Source organism: Tympanuchus pallidicinctus, unplaced genomic scaffold (genome assembly GCF_026119805.1).
Source record: "Tympanuchus pallidicinctus isolate F22 unplaced genomic scaffold, pur_lepc_1.0 scaffold7, whole genome shotgun sequence".
NCBI classification, from domain to species: Eukaryota; Metazoa; Chordata; class Aves; order Galliformes; family Phasianidae; genus Tympanuchus; species Tympanuchus pallidicinctus.
The window spans coordinates 24,865,520-24,884,150 of NW_026294791.1; the positions used below are offsets into that span (position 1 = coordinate 24,865,520).

Below are 18,631 nucleotides of genomic sequence, written 5' to 3' on the forward strand. Positions count from 1 at the left end.
AATAGAAACTACTTGAATTACTAATAATAAACCAGAAGAAAGCAAAATATCAGAATGCTGTCCGCTCACAGGCCAAAACCTGCAGAAAAGTATGAAGAATACCTGAAAAGGCTTTCTCAGTCAATAACATGTTGCTATCCCCTGGGAACATAAAACAAAACAACATAAAAATAAACCCAAATAGTAATACAGCAAGATTATTTTTTAAAAGTAATTCATAAGAAGAGACAGGAAGATTTTAAAAGGAATTCACACTTGTAAAGGTTGTCGAGCATTTCTTGCCCAGATCTGTGATCGTATCATTCTATCCACTCCCGCTATTTGAGCACAACAGTTCGTCATTTCCATGCTTTGATACTTTGCAAAATTGAACTTTGCTCCTTTGCTACGAGCGACTAACAGGCATTCTGCACCCCCATACCTTTGTATGCTGGAGCAGCAGGTGCAGCTGCCACTTTCCTGACTTTGGGAATAACAGTATTCTCCACATTTGTGACCACTACAGGCTGTTCAGCAAATCCTGAGTGCTGGCCTCTGCCACCCAGCTCTTCAGAATGCTCCCACTGCTTACGAATCCGCTCCTTCAGCTTCTCCAGCTTAGCATCATGCTGCTGCCGTTTCAAGATTTCCAGCCGATGAGCAGCAGTACTCGTGGAAGAAGGGAACGACACTTTCAAATCACCATCTTGGGACGTGTTACTCAGAGGAGTTTTAGTGTTACCCTCATCTCCTCTGGAGCTGCTAGTTTTTTCCTCTTCCAATCTTGGAGGTGGTGCAGCTTTAAGAAATGCCTCGTTATTTTGCAAGGCATCAATTGCTGGTCCATCATTTAAATACCTAACAACAGTCTCATCTGCAGCAGAACACGGACTATCAAAATCTCTTCTGTGGAGATCCAGTTCATCTCTGTCATGTATCACACGGCCCATTACTTCAGCCTTCCCTTCTGCTTCACAGAAGTCCAAACAAGGCAGAAGTTGCTTGGCATCCACTTGGCCAGAACCGTGATGCGGCAGAGAACTCAATGTATCCCTGCTGTAATAAAAGGAAGAAAAAAGTCACCATCAGAAGTGCAACTGCAGGACCTTCCAAATCAGCTATAAACATGCTCATTAATTAAAAAGAATGACTCATCTCCACTTCAAAGGTAACTTCTTTTAAAACTTGACCATGATATATTCAATAAGGAAAGTCTGAAGAAATCATACAAAATTGCTACTCCAAATTCGAAGTACTTTTCTACACTCTCTGAATAGGATTTTAATAGACTTGTGGTGGATATATTGTCAGGACAAAACGTATTTAATATTTTTACTCACTTAATATTTCAACTGACTTAATATTTTTACTGAGGTTCAAGAAGTGAATCTCCATCATCTAAGCTTGCTGGCTTGCTTCATCAGCAAGTGTGTTTACTGAGCTCATTTAAGAAACCCTTAACACTGTACTCAATAAATTCTCTCTCTCCACATATTTTTCTCACACAGCATAGTAAGCATTACCCATCAATGTAACTACAGAAGGTGAGTGGTTTAATTGCATATAATTTCACCAGCAGAAATATATGTATAAAATAAAATAAATCTATCCTATGCACAGCTTAAGCAGCTACTACTGGCAGCTGTCAGATGAGACGTGATGTGTTAATGTAGCAGCTCCACATTTACCCTATAGCATAGTAGCTTGTAGGAGCATTACAGTAATTAACACATACGAAGAACAGGTTTCTCTGTATTTTCTTTTTTCTCACACCCCACCATCTTCTATGGCCTCTAAACTACCCTGCCACTTTTCTTCTTGACCTTGCTTACTCCTTCAATGATAGCACAGTGTGGAACAAGAACATTTGGGAACACGTGCTTAAGAACTAACGAAACAAAGTTGGAAAAGCATGAGGAAATGCTCTTTTTGGTCCTTATAACAGAAACTAAATACTTAAACCAATCAAGCCACAGTCAATCTGATGGTGTGACCCCATTTCAACATGTTTGACTTTAAACTCATTCTCTAGACAAAAAATAAGTTTCTAAGTTAAAAACAAAGAAACTTGTCCAACAACACATGATGCTCGTGGATGGGGTAAGAAGTAAATTTCTGAGTCACCATCAAACAATATCAGCATTAGCTTAATTTTTATTTGAGTATATTTTTAACAGCCAGTTGTTCCAACTTAACCTGTACGAAGCCAACGGTTCACGAAATTCCACCCGGTTGCTTTTTTTCACATTGCTTTCAAGGGTTGTGGCTCGAAGAGGACTGCGTGAGGACTTCTCCTTGCCTGGTTTAGTTTGGCTGGAAGACCGGGAAGCTGAAACAGAAACCAAAGAACCCTTTATATACTTTATATACTGTCCAGAAGGAGAGATTTCTTGGGGCTGAATGAGTAAGCACACAATTTTGGGGAGTTCAAGTGGCACTCCTAATTAACATTTAAAGTTCTCCCTCTCTTTTACTACAGTCCAACTGCAGCAACTAGGAGCTTGCTTAGCAAGTGCTTGCAACAGTGGTGACTGGAACTAGATGATCTTTAACATCCCTTTCAACCCAACCCTTTCTATAATTCTATAATTTAAAGAGAGACAATAATGCTTAAACATTAATTAGATGCAATGAAACCTATGTATGCTGACTGTGTTGCCACTCAAAATCAATCTACACGCACTGAAGAAAAAGAGTGTTATAAGAACACTCAAAAAAGTTAAGGTTAAAATAAAGCAAGCGTGAGATTTAACATTCCATCAGGGTGTAAGAGTTGACAATGCTAAAAAATGTAAACAGCTACTCCAATATAAACAAAGGCATATACAGCTGTTATCAAAACCCCAATAAAACAAGCCATCAGGATGAGATAAGCACTGCTCACTCATAACAATGGGCAAGCCTTGTCACTCATTCTAGCTGTATGTGTATGTCAGCAAATTTTCACTCCCAAGCTAAGAGAAGAAAATATTAGTTTATCTTGCACAATTAGTTTTTCATCAGTAGAGATCATTAGCAGAAGACACCTTGGACACACACAGGATTGGGTTGGTGGGGGGAAAGAATAAAGGCTTCCCAGACTGCAGTAGCTTATCCCTGCATTGCATGCTATGCCCTAAATAATACATACCTTTCCTGTTTGTCTTCCTGCCAGTACTAGCAGAGGGCTTCTTAGCATCCATGACAGAATCAAACACAGCTGTGCTGGTGGGAGCTATTTCCAATTTGTTCTCTATGTGCCGTAGCTAGAATTTGAAGATAATGCATGTTAAAATACTGTTTTCAATTTTTAAAAAACAGGTTTTTTCCCCATGTGACATTTTTCCTCCTCATTTTCATAAAGAATAAAACTGCAGGCCAAAAGCAACTTTACAATGCTTGTGTTACAAAATCAGAGAGCCTTCTGACCAGAAAATGCAAGATTGTTAGGATCTGTTTAAAAAGATCATCTGAATTATGATCTGTTATATAGGTATGTTTCCATAAGTAAGCTTTGTGAATAAATTAACAATAACATGCCATTCAGAGCCTTACTGCTTGGCCTCAATGAAGTATTAATTCCACTTGGAATATATTCTATAATACTCTTACCAAAAAGAGAGCATAATACAGAATTCCACGTGTAAAAATCCTATACTGATGCTCAGGTATTCACATAGAGAGGAATGTGGGCCTAGGAAAGAGCCAAATTCCCCCCAAACTCAGACAACTTGGTTTCACTGACATCACTTTTTAGAAAGCGGAGTGCAATTTCTTAAGCATCTAAGTTAAGTTCCCACAGAAAGACTGCAATTTCAATGCTCAAAGATGAAAAATGATGAAGTACCATGATGACGTACCAATGTACAGCCCCAGTTTCTGACTCCTTTGGGAAAGCAGGGGAGAGCTCTTTGTTCAGGTTTACAAAAATAAGAGAACTCTGCATTTTCCTAGATAGGAAATAAGGTAATACCATGCTTGAGACTTAGAAGGTAGTACTGTGCTCAAGGCTAAGCTTGCTGTGTCAAAAATTTCTTTTATTACCTGTGGAAAGTATTTTCTGAAATACAGGACTGTCTGACATGCACGCACACCACAACCACTTGCTCTATTTTCAACCTAACAGCAAACCACTGAGCAAAATAATATTTTCATTCAAACTATTCTGATTTGAAAAGCAGTTAAGAACGAGTACTTACAGCAGCCTTAGTCTGAGAAGGAGTAGCCCATGCTGCAGTTGGATCTTGTATAGCAGAAGAAAAGAAATAAGTTATTCATTATTAAATGAAAAATAATGAAAGAAAACGCTGCTTGAGAACAATTGCCATCGGCTCACTAATCGAGTTCTTTTAGTGACTCAATTCCAGCCTGTAAATACCCTCGTAAGAGGCTGTTATCAGCCATGATTCATCTTAACAGAGCAATAAAATATTTAATGTCAAATTTAATGAGTTCACTAAGTTACGCTGAATGCATTACAAGACTTGAAACCAGATCTACCACACATTACAGAAGATAACAAAGCCAGTTGTCTACCCCAACACAATATCTTAGATGGAGTAATGGTCATGAACAGCAAGCACAAGGCACTAATCCACTTCAGCCTTTTAATACAAACAGCACAAGCTCCACAGAAACCCCAGGTCAGCAGGATACAGCAGTGCTTTCCTCTAAAATTATTTACTTCTTCAGTTCACTTATTTCTTTCAAGAAATAATAATTATACATATATATATATAATTGCTTACACACACAACATTCAAAAACTTTATGTGGATCAGAACCATGGAGAATCACAGAATCACAGAATCACCCGGGTTGGAAGGGACCTGAAGGATCATGTAGTTCCAACCCCCCTGCCTAGCAGGGCCACCAAACGTACACATTCAGATCAGGTTGCCCAGGACCCCGTCCAATCTGGCATCCACAACCTCCCTGGGCAGCCCGTTCCAGGGCCTAACTACTCTCCTTGTGAAGAACTTCCCCCTAACATCCAACCTAAATCTTTCCTCCTTCAACTTGGATCCATTTCCCCTAGTCCTGCTGTTGTCAGCCCTTCTGAAGAGTTTACTCCCCTCCTGGGTGTAGGTTCCCTTCAGGTATTGATAGGCTGCAATGAGGTCACCCTGCAGCCTTCTCTTCTCCAGGCTGAACAAGCCCAACTCCCTCAGCCTGTCCTCATAGGGGAGGTGCTCCAGCCCCCTGATCATCTTAGTCGCCCTCCTCTGGACCCTTTCCAAGATCTCTATGTCTTTCTTGTACTGAGGGCTCCACACCTGGACACAGTACTCCAGATGGGGCCTCACAAGAGCCGAGTAGAGAGGGACAATCACCTCCCTCTCCCTGCTGACCACCCCTCTCCTGATGGAGCCCAGGATCCCATTTGCCTTTCGAGCTGCCAGAGCGCACTGCTGGCTCATGTTCAGTCTCTCGTCCATCAGGACCCCGAGGTCCTTCTCTGCCGAGCTGCTCTCAAGGACCACTCCTCCCAGCCTGTACGGGTGCCTGGGGTTCTTCCGGCCCAAATGCAAAACCTTGCACTTTGCCGTGTTGAACCTCATTAGGTTCACCCGAGCCCAGCCCTCAAGCCTGTCGAGGTCCCTCTGAATGGCATCCCTTCCTTCCGCCGTATCAACCGCACCACTCAGCTTGGTGTCGTCAGCAAACTTGCTGAGGGTGCACTCAATTCCTTCATCAATGTCATTAATAAAGATGTTAAAGAGCACCGGTCCCAAGACAGACCCTTGGGGGACACCACTTGTTACCGGCCTCCACCTGGACACAGAGCCATTGACCACCACCCTCTGTCTGCGGCCTTTCAACCAATTGCTTATCCATCGGGTCGTCCACCCATCAAATCCACTTCCCTCCAATTTGGAGATGAGGATGTGGTGGGGGACCATGTCAAAGGCCTTGCTCAGGTCCAGGTAAATGACATCGGTCGCCTTCCCTTCGTCCACCAATGCCGTCACTCCATCATAGAAGGCCACAAGATTAGTCAGGCATGACCTTCCCTTGGTGAAGCCGTGCTGGCTGTCTCGGATCACATGCTCATTCTTTATGTGATCAAGCATGTTGTCCAGGAGGATCTGTTCCATGATCTTCCCAGGCACGGAGGTGAGACTCACCGGCCTGTAGTTCCCCGGGTCCTCCCTGCTCCCCTTCTTGTATATGGGAGTGACGTGACCCTTCCTCCAGTCATCTGGGACCTCACCTGACAGCCACGACTTCTCAAATATGATGGAGAGCGGCTCGGCAACCACCTCAGCCAGCTCCTTCAGGACCATGGGATGCACGCCAGCCGGCCCCATAGACTTGTATTCATTCAGTCTAAGGAGGTACTCTCGGACTTGCTCTGCCCTTACAGTGGGGAGGGATTTACCTCCTTGGTCCCCACATAGAGGTTTGGGGATGCAGGGTTCAAGGACGGGAAAAAGACTAGAATCCTGGCCACCAGTGAAGACCGAGGTGAAGAACTCATTCAGCACCTCAGCTTTCTCTTCATCTGTTGAAGCCAGTTCTCCTTTTAAATTTACCAAAGTAGGTACGCCCATTTTGGCCTGTCTCTTCTGGCCAATGTACCTGTAGAAGGTTTTCTTATTGTTTTTCACGTCCCTTGCCAAGTTCAGATCTGTCTGCGCCTTGGCTTCCCTGATCCCACGTCTGCAAGTCCGGACGGCGTTCCTGTACTCTTCCCAGGTGACACAGCCTTGTTTCCAGAGCTTGTACACCCCTTTCTTCACCCTCAGTTCTCTCAGCAGGTCCTTGCTGAGCCATGCCGGTTTCCTACCTCGTCTGCCCACTTTCTTATTCAGAGGAATGGAGACCTCTTGTGCTTCCAGGAGGGCATCTTTGAAGAGCCGCCAGCTCTCCTCAACATCCCTGTCTTTGAGGGCAGCGCGCCAGGGGATCTTGGCCAGCAATCCATTGAGTAGCTTGAAGTCTGCTTTTCTAAAGTTCAGTGTCCTGATCCTGCTCTTTGCCAGGCCCACATCGCTTGAGATCACAAACTCAACCAGGGCGTGGTCGCTGGAGCCCAGGCAGCCTCCAACCTTGACGCCTTTGATGATCTCCTCGGCGTTGGTGAGCAGCAGGTCCAGCAACGCTTCACCTCTGGTTGGTCTGTCCAATACCTGAACCAGAAAGCTATCGTCAATGGATTCCAAGAGCCTTCTGGAGCTCTTGCAGCTTGCCGTGTGGTTTTCCCAGTAGATGTCCGGATGGTTGAAGTCCCCCACCAGGACAAGAGCCCGTGAGCCAGACATCTCACGCATCTGGAGCAAGAAAGCCTCATCAAAAGCCTCCCCTTGATCAGGTGGTCTGTAGTATACCTCTAACACCAGCTGACCTATATTAGTCCCATCTCTAATCCTAACCCACAGGCTCTCAACCTGTTCCTGACTGTTTCTCGTAGGGAGCTCCTCACAGTTTATCCAATCTCTGACATAGAGAGCAACTCCCCCACCCCTCCTACCTTGCCTATCTCTCCTAAAGAGTCTATAGCCGTCGATGGCAGTCAGTTGTGGGAGTCATCCCACCATGTTTCTGTGATAGCAACAAGGTCATAACTTTCCGAGTGCATCACAGTTTCGAGTTCCTCCTGCTTGTTACTCAGGCTGCGTGCATTGGTATAAAGGCACTTCAGCCGGGCTATCCGTCTCGCCACCTTTATAAGGGATCTAGGATCCCCTAGAACAGCAGCATCCCCAGCATCCCCCTGCCCTAGTCCTTCCCTATGCACTCTGCCGTCATTGCCCATGGAGTTTGGTACAAGCCCTCGAATGACCCGTTCAACCCCAGTAGCCCTTATTTTGTCCCCTTCCCCCTTCATTCCTAGTTTAAAGACCTGTCAATGAGTCCCGCTAATTCTTCAGCTAAGACCCTCTTACCCCTCAGGGACAGGCTGCATGCATCAGCAGCCATCATGCCAGGTGCAGTGTAAATTGCCCCATGGTCAAAAAAGCTGAAATTCTTGCGCCTGCACCAGCTCTTAAGCCATCTATTGAAGAGTTGGGTATTTTGGATCCTCCCTGTACCTTTCCCTGACACCACGGGGATAGAAGAAAAGACCACTTGCACCCCAGCTCCTTCAAGTATTCGCCCCATTCCCCTGAAGTCTTTCTTGATAGACCTCAGGCTTTCCTTATCAACTTCCTCGCCGCCAGCCTGAATTATTAAAAGTGGGTAATAATCTGAAGACCGAATCAACCCAGGAATTTTCTTTGAAATGTCCCTGACCCGTGCCCCAGGAAGGCAGCACACCTCTCTGCGGGTAGGGTCGGGCCGGCATATAGGGCCTTCTGTTCCTTGCAGAAGGGAGTCGCCTATGACAATCACCCTCCTGTCCTTGCGGGTAGAAGCAGTCTTGAGGGTTGGGGGCGACCGCTTCGCCTGAGGCAACCTCACAGGTGAACCTGTCTCCGCACTCTCACTCGACCCCCCCTCGACTTCCAGGGCCTCAAACCTGTTACGCAGAGGCAACTGGGGAGCCGGGGATGGTCGGGATGGGGGATGCTCCCTCCGCCGAGCAGGTACCCGTTTCCACTCCTCCTCCCTTCTCAAATTGCTGTTAGGGGGAAGAGAGGACAGGGGGCTCGCTGAAACGCTGTCAGCTGGCTGGTTCCCCTTTACCAGGTGTTTGTAAGGCGGCAGGGGCTGACGTGCTCCGTGAGGAGCCTCGTCTGTGTGCCGAGAACCTGAGGTTGAGAGGGACTGACACCACCAGTCAATCTCCCTCTCACACTCTTTTATAGTCCTCAGCCTCTCCACTTCCTCCTTCAGGCTAATCACAAGGCTGAGCAAGTCATTCAATTGCTCACACCTTGTACAAGTGCTGCCTCCTTCATGTGGCATTGCAAAGGCCAGGCTGTGGCACTCCTCACAGTCAGTGACCTGCACACTAGCATCTCGTGATGGTAACTCTGTCTGAGTCGCCACACACTTCATACCGTTGTTCTCCCCTCTATGCATGCACCAGACCTCAGTCTGGCTCTGGACCGTCTTCTTGGCTACTGTCTTTCTGCTGCGTGTGCTCGGGACCTCTGCATGGGTCTTCACAGTTTTTGTGTTTGAAGCCTTCTGCCGGGGTGCACCCATGGCAACCAGCAGGCTCACTAACTCAACAAGAAAGTCCTAAAGGGACGCAAGTGATCAGCCCTGCCCTGCTGCCCCCTACCCTCACACTATTGCCGGGTTCGCTAAGTGCCCTGGCACTTACCACCAATAGCAATAACAAGACTCCTTGCAGGGGAGTGCAGACAGGGGTACCTTACAAAAGCACCACGTTCAGGCAGCCTGGGAGATAGCTGTACTACCCCCTCTGATGTGCCTCTCGAGGGCTTTTTGTAGCGGTGATCAAGGGCCGCTTCCGGTTTGCGCCCGTTTAAATCTCCCGCCGTTGCCTTGGCAACGCCCGCGCTGCGTCAGCTGCTCTCGCGAGAGTAGCCCGACTGAGAGCGGCGTCCGCACGGTTGTCGCGGGAATCCTCGATGAGGAAAGCGATTCAATCCCCACGTACCTCGCTAAAAGTCGCGGCGGTTCTGCCAGAGACAGCTCCGAGCCGCCGACCTCGGCGATCAAGAGAAGAGTAGTATTAAGAAGTTTTACAAATATATATTTTTTCCTTACAGTAAAAAAGATGCCAATATCATTTTGGGCAAGATAAAACGATGGTAAGGAATAGGAGGGATAAGAAAGTAAGACAGAAACGACTGCTCTTTGAGGGATGGTGCTCCATGTCTACAGGACCCCTCAGTTTCATAACTTACATGATTTGAAAAGAAACTGAACTTATCACGGGAGACATCAACAGTAATGTCCTCTTGTAGATAAAACAGTCATCTGTATCTACTTTTAAATTTCTGGAGTCCAGTTTTGTCACAGTGGGGATCATATGCCTCATCTCAAACCACAGGCTCAGCATGTGACTCAGCTGCTCCACCAGATGAGAGCCTTCTTCCTCTTAGAAATGTAGCATACTTTTTCCCCCCTCCCCTTTCAATTGCAGACTAATCACAACAGTGAAAAGCTCCTTGGATTCCTCCAGCTCTAGGCAACCTAAGTGCTGCCAGGGGTGATGTACTGCTTCTAGTCAACAGTCTGCAGCTCTTCACCACTCTGGAACTGAGCTGGAGGCAAGAGCAACTGCTTATCAGATGCTTCTTTCAAGAGACTACAGTTCCCAATTTCTGTTCCTGCATTGCTCCTGTTCTACAACACTAAAAAAAAAAAATAAAAGCTGTCTCTGTGCCATCTTGGCAGCCACACCACAGGCTGGCAATTCCTAACACAGATCAGCAAATACTCTGCAGATCACAGTGCGAAACTGCTACCTCTGCAGAAAATAAGTCATATAATACATGGTCTTAGCTTCCACATCAAGGCAGAAGAATGCTGTCTATAAAAGCTCCACAAAGTTTCAAAGAAGTCATGACAAAAGACTTTTTACAGCAAAGAAATACAGTAGAGAAAATCCATACCTCTGGTCGAATCCTTGGCTTGGTTATGCCTTGGATTCTGCTGAGCCACCTCACTGGACTTGTTGGTCCACATCATGTCAATTTATCTACAAAAAAAAAAAAAAAAATTACATGAAAATTAAATAAATTGTATGCTAAAGGTAATATGACCTTGATCACGAGGATGAAATTCTAGAAAGAAGGCAAACTGGCTGTTTTCTTTTGTATTTCAGTATTTTGTTATGGGGAGCAAGCCAGGTGAAGTAAGAGAATTCTGCTGCTAGGAGAGGTGCTGCACAGCTCCTTCGCACAGCCCTGCAGCTCTGTGCATCCCATCATTTGTGCTGGGAAGCACTGCCCTGCTCTGCCTCAGAAACCATCTTCTGTTGTGCTAGATAAATAGTAAAGCAAACATGAACAGAAGTGGGGACATTTTCCATAAAGAACCAAGCTTGAGAGCTGATAGCAGTGCTTTAAGTCACCATTATCAGGCTTCTGGCACAAGGAGAAACATGACAAAACACACTCAGTATGTATATACATTTAGCATAAGAGAGCTTGCAACCATTTCTTAAGGGAACACATTAACCCTCTTCAAGCAATTACTTGTGATTTACTCTCATCCTTTGAATTACCAATATATATATACAGAGGATCTTAGTCTGGGACTAGAATTGTCCTCACTATAAACACACAGCTCTATATAGATTATTGTATGATGCCCTTGAGAACACAGTATAGTAATATTCTCTATGTATTCCTACATTCTTTAAAGAAGTTTCAGATGAAAAAAAAGGAAGCATGACATTATTTGTTGCATCTTTCATCCTGATGCTCAAGGAAGAGTTGGCAGCCCTGAATCTGAGCTGAGCAGATCACAAGTCAGACTGAAACAGCCCAATTTTAATATCAAATAAATATCAAAAAAGCTCTAGTTTCCAATCCCAGTGCCATTTGTAAGCATAAAGGTTGGCTTTTCAGGTGTCCCTCTCCCCTCTTTTGGAAGGTTGAGAAGAATTCAGCAGCTTTTCAAGATCCACCAACAAATGATGCTGATTTCCACCAACCTCTGAATTCCTGAAATAACTTCTTCCTATCGCTACAGCTCACATGAGCAAGCAGAGCCCTCTGAAAAACAAGCATTTGTTTAAGTCAGTGCCCCTCTCTGCAAGAAGTTACACCAGAGGAAAGCAGCCAGGAGTGGGGGAGAAAAGAAAGAAAAAGCAAATCAAGATACAGTTGCCAAGTCTATTTATAAGATTCACACACAGGAGAAAGGACCAGCCAGGCACCAAAATACACTGACATGAATACTGACACTACACTAAACACTACCACTACACTAAAATGTGATGCAAAGGAAGCGTAAATAATTTTCAAAAATATCGTTTTACATCAACCTAAAAATTGCCTCAACATTCCATGAACAATTTTAAGATTAACCGCATTGTAAAAACTGCATTCTGAAGTGAATGCTTCAAAAACTGAACGGTCCATCCCCATTTTGCACGCAAGTTGGAGGAAGCAGGGGATAAACAGCAGCTCAACAACCCAAATTCCAAAGAACTTCTGGATGCCAAAGGTTATCTGCAGCCTGGATAAGACCATGGAAAAAACTGGAAGGCTGCAGATTCAGCAAAGCTGATGTGATGGTGTGAGGGCTCCCATGCAGGCAGGCAGGTCACCAAACGCTGGTTTGCCAAGCCTTGGGTGGATGGCTAAGACACAAACGTGGTCTGACATTCCATGACCACATCACGTGCCTGTCTCGTTTTTCACCCATTTGTCCAAGAAAGAAAAAGGTACACACCAAAAGGTGCAGAACTGCTGCTGATGAGTGCATTGAGGGGAAACTAGCAAGAAAAGCAAACTCGTGCAAGAAAATGAGGAGAAAACATCACTATCTTCCACAGACAGTTCCTACGGGCGTGATAAGACATGGCAAACGAGGAAATGGAAACTAAGAGAAAAACACTGCCAAGCAGAAAAAGAAGAGAAACCAGCACTGAATTTACTATCACACACACCAGATAGCATTGAAAGGAACAGTAGATAACAAAACAAGTCAAACATCAAGAGAACAGCATTTCTGAAAGGAAAGGGCAATGTAAGAGTAGAATATGCTTAGCAAAGGTACTCCAAAAAATGTCAAGATACAAAAAACGGGGCTAGGAAAAGAGAGAAAAGCAGGATGAAGAAGAGAGAGAGACTGGGGAAAGACAGGTAGGACAGGAATGGAACAGAAGAATGAATGGCAAAAAGGAGGAAAAGCAATGGGAAGACTGGTTTTGTTGTTCAGTTTTCCAAGAGTGCTCAGTATGATTTTTTTCCTTGGTAGCACAACCTCGAGTAAAGGAAGGAAGAAACTCAGAAAACACTGCAACAAGGAAATGGGAGAGGAAACTGCATCATATGGATTCAGAGAAGGCAGAGAGTATGAGCAAGAGACTGACCACAGCTTTCATTAGCAGTTAGTAACTGCAAAGCAAAAAACACCCACAGTATGTAGACGAATGATATCCCTCAGGACCTTGCTTCTTATATAAACACAAGGATGCCAAAGGAAATCAAGTCACACAACAGAAAACATGCAGGCTCGCTAAGAGGAAGGAGAGAAGCAAATGATTGATATTGACTTCTAAGGTTTGATATTAACTGTTTAACCCACAAAGTGGGAGCTTCTGTTCCAGGCTGGGAATACACGGGGCCAGCACTTGGCACAGCTTAGCTACCACAAAGCAGCAGCACCAGCAGGAGACATCCTCCTCTTTGTTCTACACCTTGGTTTTCCTTGCCTTATGCAGGCAGAAAGTCATAGAGTCTTAGAATCCTTAGAGTTGGAAGGGACCCTCAGAGGTCATCTAGCCCAAATCCCAGTCCTGTAACACACTCCCTAGTCGTTACCCAAAGGCAAATGCTTGAAGCTGCTTCCTCAAGGGCTGCGTGTGGGGCTGAGGACAGCAGAAGCACTGCCACCCCTGCTCCTACAGGGCACGGCTGGGGCTCCAAGGCCTGGCAGAGGCTGCACATCCCACTCCAGTGGCTCCCACTGTGCCCAGTCCTGCGCGGCGCAGGCAGAGCCTGTGGGGAAACAGACACAGGGAAAGGCTACAGGGAGACTGTTCCAGTTTTAAGTCTTTGCTTACAAATAACTGGAAGTTGGCTTCTGAATCCTTAAGACCCGCTGGAACTCCTGCCTGCACAGCTACAGCTCTGTGCTACTGCCGGAACAGACACTCACAGGCAGACAGACCTTGTCAAACAAACTGGTTTTGGGAGCAAGCCTGCTGAAAGTGATGGAATTTCTATTTAAAGGTGCCAGAAACACTTTCCATGACTCCTTGAATGCCACACAGTACAATTTCTAATGATGTGCTTGAGTTCAGAATACAAATACATTCATCCACTCTGTTTTCTGGAATCTGAGCTTTTACCACATTGCATTATTCCAAATAAACAGGAGATCAAAACATCCATATTATATTAAGACTTTTGTTTTAACATTCATTTGATACAAGAATAACCAGCATTTTGCTTTGCCTCAACATATGCTGAAAAAGCTTCCTCCCTCAAAGCAGAAAGAAGCAGGTGACTTCTTGACCTTCCTCAGCACTGGGGACAAGCTCCAGTGCAACAAATACACATCTGCCCAAAATAAATACATGAAAACCAAAAAAAAAAACCACCAACAAATACACACCACCCACAATCTTTCTCCAGACCCCCAAAGAGATTTCTGCAAGAAAGTTGGGGGTTTTTCTTCTTGTGAAGTTTAGTTGTGCCTCATGATAGAGATCCTGGCCTCGAACCACCAAGAGTGCCTGCGCAGGTAGCTCTGCCTGCTATTGCATCCAAGCAACTGCTATTGCTATGACTCAGAGATTGTTTACTGGTCCACACTGCTCTGGGCCCCACTGAGTAAGGCTGTATGTGAGACAACAGGTAATTATGTGAGGCCAACGCAAAAAAATGCTGAAAGTAAGCAACATGGCACAACTGTTAGCTGTTCTCAATGAGTAATGTTGTAGGCAATACTGTTCAGTCCTGCAATGCAAGCAGTAAATATACGAGATGATCTCATGTTCTGGTTGTTAAGAAAATAGAAACTATCAATCAAAAAGATTCATTTATATATCTATGTATGTATGTGTGACTTTTGGCCTGTCTTAAGCTAGAAAAATATTTTAAAAGCTTTTAGGGATACTAAAGAAGTTGAAGAGAGCAATCAAGATACAGCACACATTCACATACAGAAAAGCAGTAAGAAAAATGTGAAGTGCACATTGCTACCTCTAACTGTTAACCAGAAAGACAAATGACATCAACTGTCCCACCCCCATCAAACAGCAGAAACACACAAACACGAAGCACGAGTTGTAAGATGAAATCACTGACATCAGCCAGGTACTAAATTTGCATCCAAACTACACTGAAGAATCTCCTACGAATGAAACTGCTGCCCAGATTGCTGTGGATGCTCCACCCCTGCAGGTGTTGAAGACCAGGCTGAATGGAGCCCTGGGCAGCCTGGTCTGGTACCAGACGTGGAGGTTGGTGGCTCTGTTTGTGGCAAAGGGGTTGGAACTTAATGATCCTTGAGGTCCCCTCCAACCCAAGCCATTCTATGATTCATTCATTCTATGACTGCATGAAACACTACAGAATGTCCCTCTCTCCAGGTATAAGCTTAGGATGGATATTTGCAACGTTCTTCTGCTGTGAAAAGCTACATCAGCTTGCAAAAGTGTCCCTGCTTCATCACAAGCAATGCAAAAGCAATGGCTGGAGCTAAAAACTGAATTAGTTTAGCCAGAAGTAAAATGCATTGAATGCCTTACTCTGCTGCATCACATACTAGAAGGTACTCTGAGGAAATGTACTGAGATGAATGTTGTGACAGCTCACGTAACTCGATGCATTGTTCGTGAAGAAATCAGAGCACAAAGGCACAGACAATGCATCCATTTATTAAGGAGATGCACACGAGCGTTTCCCCATCCATTCAGGAGTTCTGTACTGCCTTTGACTACAAAGATATTTGCATTTATCACAGAGAAGAAAATCAGCAACACATTCTAATTTCAGAAAGATACAACACTTCTGTGTTTGTTTCCTCAGCCTTCATAACAGAAGTTCTCCCGTTTCATCTCCAGTTACTGCATGGTAGAAGTCTGCAACTCTTGCAGCCCATACTAAATCCATTCAGCAGAACAAGCCTGAGTCCTTCAGCACGTCCTGCCTTGGAAAGGCCAGTAACCAGCAAAGACTGGTACCAGGACCCTGCTGAGAAGATCTTTTTCTTGCACTAGATAGAAAACAATAAAATATTCTCTTGTATTTAAAAAATTACTGTGCTGTCCCATTAAATGCTCCAAGTGCCTAAAGCATTAAATCCGGATTTTCTGATGCGATATAACAATTCCACCTGATGCATTTTCCTATTAACAAACGTAACACTTTTGGAACAGATACACTTTTTGCCACAGATAACCATTTGGTGAGGCTGTTCTTACAACACAGACAATTTCTTTCAGCATTCAGTAAGAATGACCTCGTAGAACTGATTCTTTCATCTACTTGCTCTATTCTTTCTGCTGTATATTGAGAAAGGTTTCTCAGCTACGCATACAAGTAATTTTATTCTCAATAGAGCAGTCCATGAAAGCCTATTACATCATTAGCACAATGATACACATATCTGTTGCAGGCACTTACATCTACAGATAACTCTCGCATTCAGACATTCCGATCCAGCCACGTGCCTGAGATACTAGGAAAGTTTTCTCTCTACACTCAACTTCTCCCGTCATGATTACACTGCTGCGCTGGTTCTCACTAACACCACCTATACTGAAAAGCACAAACTGCACTACTGAGTACTTTGGTAGCATGTTTCAAACAATGCTGCTGCACTGATACAAAGAAGTCCTATTCTTACCATGAGTTTATAAGGTACATGGAGCACATTTAGCAACTTGGCACTGAGGAAAGAACAGATATATTCCTCCCTATCAAATGATGCTGCTCTCCTATGATAGCTGCAATGCTTGTCCAATTGCTCACTAAGCCAGGTCAACTCACTAACCCTACAGAACATCATTCTTTTTTTCTGTTGGTTCTCCACCAGCTCAGCAAACTGGAGCAAGCTGCCACACGGTCAGTGTCAGCGTGGGTCAGAGGCAAAAGAGAAGCATCAGCAAAACATCACACTTACTCACCTTACCATGGGCAGTTTTGCTTACCTGCTGTGAATATAATACTGGAAAATACAGATCTATGTGCACTAACACTCTAGACTTCAGCTCATACCAAACACGTGCCTAACTTAAAAGATATACAGGACTACAGTCTCAACGGAGCACTCAAATCCAAGGAGAATTACCACGTCAACAGCTTGATGCTCAGTTGTCAAACACAGAGTACCCAGTCCAGCTGAAACCAACAGGTAGAGGAGTGCAAGAAAAAGCCAAAAAGCATATCATACCTGAGCCATCACAAGTTGATTCTTTAAGTTGCAATTCTAATAAATACTCTTAAATAAACTTATAAATAACTCTTATCCACTTATTTAGTTCTCAACAGATGCTTTTATCGCAGTGGCACAAATCACTGCCAGAATTATTCCAAGGCTTGAAAGATGCTGTCCACATTGGGATTGTTTATATTCATAAAGTCTTGCCCAGCGTTACAGTGATAAAACAGGGCTGCACATTGGCTAAGCAATATAAGTTTGTGCAAATGTGATTTTGTAGTTACACATCACTTTGTTTTTTCAGCAACCTGCCACACCTAGGGGCTGTACCAGAAGACCTGAACCAACAGCTGTGCAGCTCCCACAGCACCCCGGCTCCCTGCAGAAATGTGTCACTGGTGCACAAACTCAGTTGCTGCAGCCAGCAGATGCAGCACACCTTTGTTCTAAGGTAGCGTCACAGGCAGAAACTGAAGCCTTCAACACTGTCAGCGTGCCCACACCCTCGGTTGTAGTTAATTATCTGAAGCATTACCTAATGAAGCTGCTGTAGCAACCGGAACGATGAGGAGCAGCGAGCACAGCAGGCTGGCCATGCAGCCAGGCAGGACAGCAGATCTGAACTCCTGTAATGTAGCAGCGCGTGCTGGCTGCAGTTCTGTGCTGTGCTTTTGGTAGCAATGGACTACCGAGCCAGCTTTCAGGTGTCTGCCGGGCAGCCCTGTGAAGGACCAAACACAGGGCTGGCTGGTGAGGCCGTGTGCTTTCAGCTACGAGGCACAGGAGCACGCATCAAGCGGCAGGGCTATCCCGGAGCGGCAGTTTCGATGGCAGGCACGCGATGTGCTAGGAGACGCCCGGTTGCCGTGATACGGCTTGCAGCCGAACTATGCTAGACACCGAAAGCGGGTCTTACAGCTCAGCAAACCACATCCACAGAAGAAAAAGCCTCAGTCACATCATCACAAAGCCCTGAACGCCCCGCCGAACGGCACGACGCGGTCACAGCTCGCCGGAGCGGCTGTCAGCGGGGACGGAGCCGGCGGCGGTCGATTAACGGCGCTGAGCGCTGCGACGGACCTGCCAGGGCCGGGGCTGCCAGCAGCAAACGGGGCAGCGGGAGGCTCGGGCAGAAAACCCGCGTCCGGCGTTTCCTCATGCAAAGCGACAACCAGCGACGCCACAGATACCCTACCCCGTCCCTCCCTTCACCGCCCCAGGCACATCGACGTAAGAAAGAGGGAAACAGCAATGTCCAAGGGAGCCCGGCCCGCTGACAGCCACCGCACCGCCCGGCCCCGCAGCGGGACGCGGCCGGCAGCGCAGCCGGGCCTGGGCCGCTCCCGGCTCACCTGGTGGCAGCGGTTCCTCGCCGCCCACCGCCCGGGTCCCGAGGCATCCCGCGAAAGCAGAGAGTGTGCGTCCAGAGCTCGGCTCCGCAGCCCGCCGACGCGCGCTCCCTCAGCGGCGCCGGCCCGCCGCCATTACCGGACAACGACTGACACGGAACGGCGGCGGCAGCGGCGCGGGGCAGGGCGGGAGCACCCGCCAAGTCTCGCGAGAACCGGCGCGCCGCGACCTCCCCAAGATGGCGGCGTCCCGTGGCGCGGCGCTGCTCTTTACCTCGGCGCCATGTCGTTTGCGGCTCGGCCCGGCCGTCCCGCTCCCGGCTCGCACCGGGTCCCGCGAGCGGCTCCGCTCCTATCTCGGCTGGAGCCCGGGCCGAGCCGGGGGACGGACCAAG

General features: G+C 46.1%; 1 protein-coding gene across 3 annotated transcripts in view; it reads right to left on the reverse strand.

Moving 5' to 3' along the window:
• CEP350 (centrosomal protein 350) overlaps window positions 1–18,424 on the reverse strand; it is a 75,702-nt gene extending 57,278 nt beyond the window's left edge. The window contains exons 1-7 of one of the 3 annotated variants that reach the window (XM_052667112.1): window positions 18,240–18,424; window positions 10,437–10,522; window positions 4,158–4,201; window positions 3,819–3,908; window positions 3,110–3,224; window positions 2,176–2,308; window positions 422–1,035 (exon numbers count right to left, since the gene is read on the reverse strand). In XM_052667112.1, coding sequence (XP_052523072.1) covers window positions 422–1,035; window positions 2,176–2,308; window positions 3,110–3,224; window positions 3,819–3,908; window positions 4,158–4,201; window positions 10,437–10,512 — 1,072 coding nt within the window. In that variant the 5' untranslated portion in view covers window positions 10,513–10,522; window positions 18,240–18,424. The remainder of the gene's footprint in view (window positions 1–421; window positions 1,036–2,175; window positions 2,309–3,109; window positions 3,225–3,818; window positions 3,909–4,157; window positions 4,202–10,436; window positions 10,523–18,239) is intronic. The other 2 variants (XM_052667113.1, XM_052667111.1) reach the window with 2 other exon arrangements.
• Between the last annotated feature and the right edge of the window lie 207 nt (window positions 18,425–18,631).